Below are 10480 nucleotides of genomic sequence, written 5' to 3'. Positions count from 1 at the left end.
TTTAAGTACCACAGCTGCTAGACAAAAACTAAGTTTAATTCTTTGCTAATACGTCGTTTTGTTTCTTTACTTCTTTGTAACAGGCTTATGAGGAATTAAGTCTCTACAAAAACACTAATAAAGTCTTTAGTGTTAAACACACACAGGAAATTATATTTTTAGTCTAGTTGAGAGGAGTACAAATAACGACGTCTGTGTTTAATGTTGTAAGATATCGACGCGCTTCCTAAGTTCTGCTCTACCTTCTATATGCTGCTGCGCTCATATTAAATAGATATTCCCTTATTTAGTTGTAAAAAAAAAAAAATCGTGTGTTTTTATAATGCTCTGTTTCAGCAAGTGTCCGCCGTGAGAGGAAATGGGAGTGGTGGGACGCACTTCCCTTGAATTCGTAGCGCAACACATACAGGAACAGTTTTCCTTCAGCAGTATAATCCCTCCCCGACCAACTCTGTCCATTCCGCACTTCTGGTAGCTGTGTGAAAAGGTTATTTTCGACAAAGAACATCATGGGACGGTTTTGTTTTGACTAAGGAGTCGACTGGAAATAGCAGAAAGAGTTTTCCTAAATTTAAATCGTTTCGATTTTGACTTTTGCTTGTCGGCACGATTGAGAAAGTATGGCTTCTTTCCTGCTTTTTCTTTTTTTGGGATACTTTGCGACTGCGCAAGCTGCCATTGGTATGTATGTTCCAACAGCTTTTTGGCAATATAATTATGAAAACAAAGTAAAAATCGTCATTTGAATTTTATAATTTTTTGTAGATCTCGACTGTTTCAACGACTATGATAAGGTATTTTGTCAACTGGGGGTGAAACAGTGTTCACAATATACCTTGGACGTGGATGATACGAATAAGTGAGTTTTTTCGTTTAAGATTTACAGATTAATTTTATCGGGACGTTGTTTACATCATTGTTTGTGATATTGTTTATAATTTTGTACTCTATAGGAAATACAATTGCTCTTTGGAGAAGTGTTACAGCGAGCAGTGCTGCTGCTCTACGACATTTGATCCTATCTATTTTAAGTATTCTGTAAAAGTCTTCGAAGGAGTCAACGAAGTGAATTCAGCAAGTTTCGACGTCCTGGAGAGCTGTATGTAGAGATTCTCAACGCTCAAACACGCTGCCATATGTAGACTAGAATTAGTTTAGAAAAACTGAGGTCTGTTTCCCTTTTCTTTTACACAGTAAAGCCTAAAACTCCAACGATTGTGTCAGTGAATGAAACTGAAGGGATCTATACAGTCTACTGGAAGACACACATGAATGAGGCTCTTAGAAAACCGACCGCTGAAGTGAATATCTCCAAAAATGGAACCATATTGAAGGTAAGTCCAAATTTCCAAGTAGTATTCATCACCAAGTAACCTATTAGTTTTTAATTGTGTTGGTAAACAATACCAACCACACAACCCTTTGTCTTGAAATACTTTCTGTTTCATACCAGAGTTTTGGCCCGATCACTCCAGCTACATCTGATGGACTTGAGAGTTATCAAATAAATGGTCAAGAATTGGAGCCAGATACAGTTTACATGGTCAGTGTGAGGAGCTTCACGAGCTACAGTGATAAATTCAGCGACGCAAGCGAAGAGTATAAAATTAAAACCCGTAAGTTTTGTCATGTTGTGATCAAATCTTAACTCTTCATTAAAAGTAAAAGATGCTTCGATATGCCTTATCCCTGCGATAGGACATAAACTTATTCTGATCAGATTCGTGCTCACTTAACGACCCTGTAAACTCAGAAGTAATCTTTATGCCTCTATGTCGCTGCTGGTGAACAAACTGGGTTTCTTTCTCTAACCGACTTCTCACTTGCCACTTCTCAGCTAGCGCACCAACCCAGATTCTCCTGTGGACCATCATTTCCCTTAGCATTTTTCTATTCATCTTGATAGTCTCTATTTACATCTGCTTTGTAAGGTAAGTCATGTTATTAGCAAAATATTTGCATTGTGCCTCTGTGTGCATTACATGGCTCTGTTAGCTCAGTATACTAACCTCTCTGTGTTTATTTATCCATTTCCATTTTGTAGGATCAAGAAGAAGTGGTGGGACAGCTTCTCAGAACCAAAACAACTTCTTGTACTAGTCAGGAATCCAGAGGTGAGACCCCATTTTTGCTTCAGCTAATTAGATAAAAAGCATTTGAAGTTCCAGTTCAGTTCAAATTTATTTCATCAAGGACAACACGTTAAACAATGTTACATGTGAAAACCAGAGCAGCTGTTGCTTTGTGCATAGGTTTTCTAGCCACAGACTCATTTGCAAACCCAGTTCTTGGTTGGACCTTTATTAAAAGACAGCAAAATATAACATTTTAAATTCCTGTCAAACAAATGCACAGAGACACCTAAGCTGAATTTCTGTATAAACAAGAAAAACATATAAATGTATATTAGAGAAAGCTAATTCTCCACAACAAAGTAGGTCAGTATACATCAGTGTTCACACATTTGTTTTTGTTTTAGACATATTTCACCTGAGAACTTAAAACTCTATGATCTATATCCATTTTTATTACTGGAGGGAAATTGTTCCAAATATGAATGAGACAGAATATTGAACAAATGATTGCAAACTGATAAGTCTTTTGAAAATATTCTACTCACTAGCTCTGCAACAAGAGCATTGATACATTTAAAGTCATTTTTTTAAAAAGAAAAATGGATAAAATTGTCAAAAACCACATTGTCATAAAACAAGAAATTAAATGACAAATAAATAACATGACTAGGGATGTACCCATTTCAGTTTCTGAATGATCACCAATCTTCAAAAAAAATCAGTGGATAAGGTTAGTTTTGGTCGATCACCCAAAGTTATGGAAACTGGGCCTGATTGATTGGTGCACCCCTATGCATTACATAATCACCCTCGTAAAAGCAACAATTATTTCTGCTGCTGCTGAACAAACGCTGCAGGACACGGTTTTCTGATCTAAATCTTTCTTGTTTCAGCTTTACAAACCTGATTCTGATCGCACCTCCCCTGTCTGGGTTAAGAGCCTCCCTTCAAGGGACGACGACCAATTGTACGTACTGCAAATTTACTGATATTTTGTGTGTGGGATTGCATTGGTGGTTTGAATAAATGTTTCTCTATGTTCAGGGTGCCAATTAAACAAAGAGAAGACGGCAGTATAAATGGCAACAGCAGTGGAGGCTCTTCAGATCTTTGTTATGGTCAGACGGAACATCTTGAGCCAAAGGGCGAGTTTGCTGATACTATACATAAAGCCGTATTGGAATGCCTATCAAAACACTTTCCCTTATCTGGTCTACCTCATCCTCCTGGTCCCCAAGATAAAACGGTGCCTCTTTTCACATCAAATAGGCCGAGTTCTGTATCCTCTGGCATCGTCAATCGTAGCTATTTTATGTCTGTTCCCAAGTCCCTGGATCTGACGAAGGAGGACAGTTCTACAGTAAAACTCCGAGACAACTCAAGCAATTCCTGCAAAAGTGACACTGTGGACTGTCCTGACCAACAGATACTTGCTGGTCTGTTTCTGGCACAGAAAGACATTTCATCTGACGTGCGGGTGGACATGTCATATCAGCAATCCAAAGCAGATGCCAACCAATCCCTTCTTTCAGAAAACAGCAGCTTATCCTCCACTTTCAGTGGTGCCACTACAGCCACCTCGTCTGGGTTTGACTCCAGCTTCAAGAGATTTGATGAAGCGAACTCCGACTTCTTCAAAATGCTGTTTTTAAGCAGACTGCCTCCGGGGACACTCCACTGCCCTGTAGTTGTAGACGACTACAAGCCATTCCCAAACAAAGTGGAGCAGCCAGGTGTTCTGCCTTCAGGAAACCAAAGCATTGATCATCAAGGTTTGAATGTGATTCAAGGCGGGCGAGACCTCCAGATGCCTCAACCGTGCTTTATTCCAGATTTGAAAACGTGGAATGATCCAGGTCCTTCTGTGCTGCAGATACCACACTTACCCTTGCTGTCTTCTGACAAGTCTGCCCCAGTAATTGTAGTTGACGGCTATAAATATGTGTAGTTCACCAGGCCTGGCTTAAGGCTTTGTATGGCAAGATGTGGAAGCTTCAGGAAACCTTCTCGTCTTTAAGAGCCAGTTTGCACCAGTGACATCGGTCAAGTTGTTTTACAGCGTACCTGTTTATTTTCGTCTTTTTTAACATTTTATGTCCTTTTAAACATTATCATCAGGGGTTTCATGGTATTTTACATGAATGAGAATAAAATAAGTTTGCTGAAAACTACAAAACAAGTTGTACAGGCTTAAACATTTATCTAAGTATTCTCTAATGAGATTAGGACTTTATTTGTGCTGCGTGAAATTGTTTACTCTTTTGCTTGTTTTTCACAATGTAAAATTTGTAGATATCAAGTTTATATATGATCTGCTCTACGAGCCAGAGACGTCTGTTTTAAACCACAATCTCTCTTTTTTTTATTTTTGCAAATGCTTGAAGAAAGCAGAGTAAAGTAATATGTTTCTGTTAAATATATTGTGTTCTGTTTGTTCCTTAAATAAACTTTGTAATGTGAGTAAAACTGTGTCAAGACCAATCTACCAATACTCTTCCGTTTATAAGAAAAACAAGCAACAAAACTGACGAGTGTGACTGAGACATTCGGTTAAAACAGAGCATGGCTCTGTTCAGGGTTAAGAAATTACTTCCTTATTGCAGTTCTCTAGAGCTGGTGATTCATTTCCACAGAAGTATGCGTCACGACTACTGGGCATGTTTTACTTATGACAACAAATGGAGAAAAAAAGATGCTCAATGATAAGAAAGAGGGATTGCAGTGTGCTGGGCAACAGTGACACAAAAATATCACTGACAAGTAAGTATTTGATTGTGCAGTAAGTTTAACAGAAAAATGCTTTTTAAAAGCATGAATAAAAAATCCTTATTTGCATGGCAGTTTGCCAGCAGTCGTGTTTTCAAAGTATTTTAAGATGTAAAAATACAACTGCTTTAAAGTGCTATTGGGTAAGAGCAGCCATAAACAGATTTTTTACAAATATTAGCAAAAATGTATACTTTGTTTTATTACAAAATTACAATATTTGTTTTGTTTTATAACAGTCAACACCTCAAAAAGTCTCCGTAAAAGCTGTCCACAGCTTTGAACCATAACAACAAACTTCTTCCTCACCCTCTTCATCCTCTAGTAGCACCAGCATATTGCCATTGTACTATCAAAACACATGGAAAAAATATAAATAAAAACAAGTAAAACAAAAAAAAAAAAAGGTCTTAAAGTCAAGTCCAAAACTGTAACCAGCGGGAGCATTCTTGATTGTTGGATTGATGTGCTCTCCTTGGTGTGTATTTAAATCGAGGCTTTAGTATTTGAAGCTGGCTGCGTATGTCTTTGGTATGTATCCACACAAATACTACTGCAATAATCTAGACAAGACGTCACAAATTCATATAATAGCTATATCCTTTCAAAACACATTTTAAACCGTGTTGATATGTGTTGATATTGCAAAGGTAACAACATGATGATGTTGGGTTAAAACTAAGGTCAATGTCAAAAGTGTCTCAAGTTTCTGATCTAAATATATAATAATGTTGTTCTTTTGCATCTAATGTCAAACAGTAAGAATCTCAGTTTTTGTTTTTAACTGTAAAAGTTCTGACATATTGGTGTGTTTCAGTCTTCTAGTCCAGTAGGCAAAGACCTTACAGTTCTGGGAACATATGGAGGAGATAAGTTTAGTTTTATATGTTACGATGTTAGTTTATTACATTTGCCAGAAAAAAAAAAAACAACATGTTGAATATAAAAGAGCTATGGGTCAATTGCCCTGCCTCTATGAAATAGAAAACACAAGGAAGCTCAACAAAGTATAGTCATTTGAGAATGATTTCAAGCTATTTAATACAGTGTCAGAAAGCTCAAACTGGTTTTATAACTTGTTCTGTAAGATAACAGGGGCAACCGTGCAGAAAACGGCAACTTCCAGTCGTCCGACTGCATGCCCAGCCAGCATGCCTAGGTGGGACCCATGTGGGGACAAGGAGGGCAGACTATATGGGTCCCATATGGGTTTGTCCGCGGGTTCCACGATGGCCCCACATGGGTTTGCCCATGTAGGGCCACAGCCCACATGGGCCCTGCATGGGCCCTAATTGGACAAAACCCATGTGGGCCACCACCATATAGGGCCCATGCAGGGCCCATGTGGGCTCTGGCCCTACATGGGCAAACCCATGTGGGGCCATCATGGAACCCGCGGAAAAACCCATATGGGACCCATATAGTCTGCCCTCCTTTCCCCCACATGGGGCCCACCTAGGCATGCTGGCTGGGTGAGAACAGAAAGTTTACAGAATAATGGTTCATCCTTAATGGAAGCACTTCCAGAAGCGCTTTTCCATGCTGCAAAGCCAGACTAAAACTCTTGATGGAGGTTGTTTTTATTTAACTTTTGGTCCAAGACCTTTTATTTCCACCTATTCTGAAAGGAAAGGTTTAAGTGAGGGTTGTTTTTTTTTTTTTTTTTTTGGCGAATGAGAAAACCTCACCTGTAATGAGAAACTTAAAACCTTTACAGAATCAATAGATGCAAAACTTAAAACTCTAATGAAAAAAAAAAATATATAAAAATGAAACTTTAGTCACACAGTAGTGAAACTATGTGGAATAAAAGATGGAAAAAGTCTGCAAGTTTGTCTATTTTCACCTTGATTAAGATTTAGACCAGAATTTGAAGAACTGTCATAATAACATAAACAGTAACACGTTTTCTTATTCATACTACACTGGTAAATCATTTACACTATATAATATCTTGTTTCATTTGTGTTTTGGAACATAGTTCAGCAGTCTCCTCTAGAATGCCATGAACAGTGTGGATGCACTTCTTGCGTTTGTTCTGCAGCTCTGTTGCAGGCTCACGTGACTCGCCTGCCGTCAATCGTGTTTGTTCTGCTTCCATCTGGTGTTCTTTGTGCGCACACACTGTTGTACTTCAGGTGCAGTAAAATCTCTTAACTCTGGCTTTCACACCTGAAAACCTATGATGCAATCATGATTAAAAAAAAATAGTAAAAAAAAACCAAATCTAATTCCAACTAATTTTAAAAGTGGCAGTAGTAGAACTTCATTAGTGCCATTTTACTCTTAGCATTTCCAAATGTCAAGTCAATCACAGCCGATTTAAATACGTTGACACAATCCTAAACCTATCCAACCACTCCATCCAACTTCAAAAGAAGACTAGTGTGATTTCCTATAAGAGGAGGAGCCCCTGTTTGAGGAAACTTATCTGGAGGAGGAGCTGAATCAGGTTTACATATGCGAGGAGCTAGATGAAGATTACCTGTGATTGGAAGAATCTGACAGAGTAGGACGGTTGTTCCAGTGGAACTTGATTTGATCACACCACATCTTTCTTTTTTTTCCTTATTCCACTACTTGGACTCCCATGTCTCTTGTGACACCTATTTCCAAACCACCTTTCTGCACACTTGAAGCGCTGACCTGCAGTATGCAGCAACCGGTAAGGCAGAGGCTGAGACCTTGGCTGGAGGAGCAGATTCAGTCCGGGAAGTATCCAGGTGTCAGCTGGCTGGACCAGGTATGTTCCTATATGTCACGCTTACCCTCCTTCCTTGCACCTGCACAGACATGTACATGCATATCTGGGTTCATGTCGCTTCTTGTGGGGGAAATCTTTTTTTTTTTTTTTTTTACCAAAACGTAAAGTTAAGTAACGTGACGACTAAAATGTGACTTCATGTCGTCCGACAGTCAGCTTGCATCTTCCAGATTCCATGGAAACACGCAGCTCGCCACGGTTGGAGCATTGACCGGGATGCTACGCTCTTCAGGAGTTGGGCTATGCACACAGGTAAGACCCACAAACTCACAAAATTGCTTTTACTCTACCGCCTGGGTCTTCCTGTTCATGTCGGTGAACCACAGGTTCTCCAACTGCCTCCTCTTCTGCTGGCCCATTTAAGATCACATTTAGCATCTCAGTGAGTGGAAGGTCATGATAGATAATGTGAGCTTTAGTCTTTGCTATGATGTAACCTATTGCAGCAAATTGGGTTGCTGTTGTTGAAGCTGTATGAAAGATAATTTCACAGTCTAATATTGTTAGTAAAGAAAACACTAATGCTTATACTTTTAAATATATTGCTGAATTATTGCACAGGGAAGTAAATAAATGTTTCTGATTCAGGCTCAGAGTTTTTGAGAGTTTTAAATGATGCTGAATCTATGTATTTTCTTCTCAGTTTGAACCAAAACACAAAATATTACGCGGACTTTGTTTTTATTGTGCAACTGATGATACAATGTGGGTTTTACTGCTTCATCGGAGCAGTACAATCCAACAAAAAAAAACAAGATTTTCTATCTGTAAGTGGAACCAAACTATAGAACAGATTGAATGTGGAATTAAAACAACATCCAAACATCGACTAGTTTAAAAATAAATTTAAAAAAAAAACTATAGCACTCACAATGTACAGGGACGAAGTGGATGGCGCAACTATGTAGCACGCTACCGAGTTTTCTTTCTTGATTTATTTTTGTTTTGTGTTACAGTAATGTTGCTAATAGTTTCATTGTTATTTTTCTTACCATTATTAGTGGTAGAAGTAATACTAATCGTATTTATTGATCTCATTTATTTTATGTATAACAAAGATCAGATATTAAACTTCTTGTCTGTTTACATATTTAATTTTATGTCAAAATTGGCTTATTATTATTATTATTATTATTATTATTATTATTATTATTATTATTATTATAAGAAATAATAGCAGCAGAAGTAATAATGTGTCTGTAAATTTGCTTTTTCATGTTATGAGATTTAGTTTGTGATCACTTTGTTTTTCCATAATTTTTATATAATATTTATTGGTTGGTCCTTTAACAATGAAATACAACATGCATGAAGATACCAAACATTTCTGATAATTACTGAGTTAGTAGATTGTATATTTAATTAAACTGAGGTAAGGAACTGAAATGAATAGGATTTTACTTCTTTATATAGTTCTCCGTTATATGTGCACATGTTTCCCTTGTCTTGTCCTAGACATTACTTGTTTTGTTTTTTTTTGTTTGTTTTGCTTGTTTGCTTTTTAAGCCTGTTTTAAATCAATGAATAAATAGTCTGTAACTGTTAAAATGACTATCTTTTTTCCCATCAGGGAAAAAAAAATGAAAGCTAAAATAGAAGTTGAGAATAACTATATTCTATGTCAGAGTGTTCGTCTCTGAAGGACCAGGTACAGAATCTTTCGTGTCAACATTTCAAAACTTTATTGTCCTGGAGATCGATGCAGATTGTTCCTTTTTCATATCTAGATATCTCCAAATGGTTGGGCTTCAAAAGAAAAGTCACTTTGTTAAAAGTAAGTTTAACCCCCCCGCACCCCCTAAAAAGAGCTAAAAAGTAATTGTAAAAATCGCAAAAATTAAAAAAAGAATGGAAAAAGTGTTTGCGATCAGAATTATCTTTGCCTGTTGACCGTTTCTCTCGCTTTGATTTGATTTCCACTGAAGAGCCGCTGAATCGTTTAGTTTTTCTCGATGAACCACATTCCAGTCATAAATCCCTTTTCCAGGTAACTGATGAGAGCTTCATAAGAGATCATAAATAAACAAACTACGCAAATAATTATGGATGGCTATCTTTGCAAACAAGTAGGCACTTCTCCATTGTTTAGATCTCGGTGCAATCCATCCAGGACCCCATTGAGAGTTCAGAGCCAACATGAGCATACAGCCAAGAAAAATACTTCCAGCTTACAGAACTATTACTTCATACAAAAAGTAGAGTAAATAAAAAAGGGGCGGGGGGATCTGCATGTATCTGAGCAACCATTACTGGCATGGAAAAACAATCAAATGCTTTTTCCTTTGCAATCTATAAAATGTCATGCTCTGCTAACGAGGTTGTTTCTCACTCTGCCTTTCTTATAAGATCACACATACACATGCACAGACGTGCAAAGCCAAGTACATTTTCTTTCTTTTTGTCTTGGGAAAATCTTTTCTTTTTTTTTTTCTTTTTTTTGGATCTGCATCACGTCACATCATGGGAAAGCTGCAGTTCACTTGCAGTGAGGTTGAAAGGTGATCATATTGCTGTCAAAGTGCATCTCTAATGGTTTTCATGAGATGTAGACTGAAGACATTAAAAACAGTTTCCAGAGGAACTCAGATGTAGACGTTGCAACGTAAGAAGTATCTCAATTATTTACCTGAGTTTGATGTTCACAGCGATTATCTTCCTAACCCTTGTAATTAATGTCTAAGGTGAGACTCGGAGTCAAACCACAGAGCGGTGCTAAATTTGAGAAAGGACTCATTTCACCTTCGCACTCATTTTACAAGATAGATGGTCTGCCAGCTGATGACATTTGATATTTTCCTGCTCCATTTAAAAGGAGAAATACCTGCTTTTTTTTTTTTTTTTTTTTTTTTTTTAAAAAAATGCAGCCCTGTGTTTT

At 37.6% G+C, this 10480-nt stretch overlaps 2 protein-coding genes across 2 annotated transcripts in view; both read left to right on the top strand.

The window, feature by feature from the left end:
• Positions 1-390: 390 nt before the first annotated feature.
• LOC106950466 (uncharacterized) lies at positions 391-4541 on the top strand. Its single transcript, XM_015037343.1, has 9 exons — positions 391-681; positions 766-859; positions 954-1099; positions 1195-1334; positions 1454-1616; positions 1838-1931; positions 2045-2114; positions 2969-3042; positions 3120-4541. The coding sequence occupies exons 1-9, from the start codon at positions 621-623 to the stop codon at positions 4021-4023; spliced, it is 1746 nt and encodes a 581-aa protein (XP_014892829.1). The 5' UTR covers positions 391-620; the 3' UTR covers positions 4024-4541.
• Positions 4542-6508: 1967 nt separating this feature from the next.
• The window catches only part of irf1a (interferon regulatory factor 1a), a 12494-nt gene continuing 8522 nt past the window's right edge, over positions 6509-10480 (top strand). The window contains exons 1-2 of the mRNA XM_015037342.1: positions 6509-7584; positions 7758-7857. Coding sequence (XP_014892828.1) covers positions 7432-7584; positions 7758-7857 — 253 coding nt within the window. The 5' untranslated portion in view covers positions 6509-7431. The remainder of the gene's footprint in view (positions 7585-7757; positions 7858-10480) is intronic.

The sequence above is a fragment of the Poecilia latipinna genome, unplaced genomic scaffold, assembly GCF_001443285.1.
Source record: "Poecilia latipinna isolate Pla-1442-1.1 unplaced genomic scaffold, P_latipinna-1.0 Scaffold402, whole genome shotgun sequence".
NCBI lineage: Eukaryota > Metazoa > Chordata > Actinopteri > Cyprinodontiformes > Poeciliidae > Poecilia > Poecilia latipinna.
Note: the sequence above shows the minus strand (reverse complement) of the source record. Positions and strands in the feature narration are given on the sequence as shown.

Excerpts from the sequence above, each read along its gene's own strand:
- LOC106950466 (XM_015037343.1), top strand. The coding sequence starts at position 621 with ATGGCTTCTTTCCTGCTTTTTCTTTTTTTGGGATACTTTGCGACTGCG. Across the intron at positions 1,335-1,453 it reads AAAATGGAACCATATTGAAG|AGTTTTGGCCCGATCACTCC; the intron begins GTAAGTCCAAAT and ends GTTTCATACCAG. Across the intron at positions 2,115-2,968 it reads TACTAGTCAGGAATCCAGAG|CTTTACAAACCTGATTCTGA; the intron begins GTGAGACCCCAT and ends TTCTTGTTTCAG.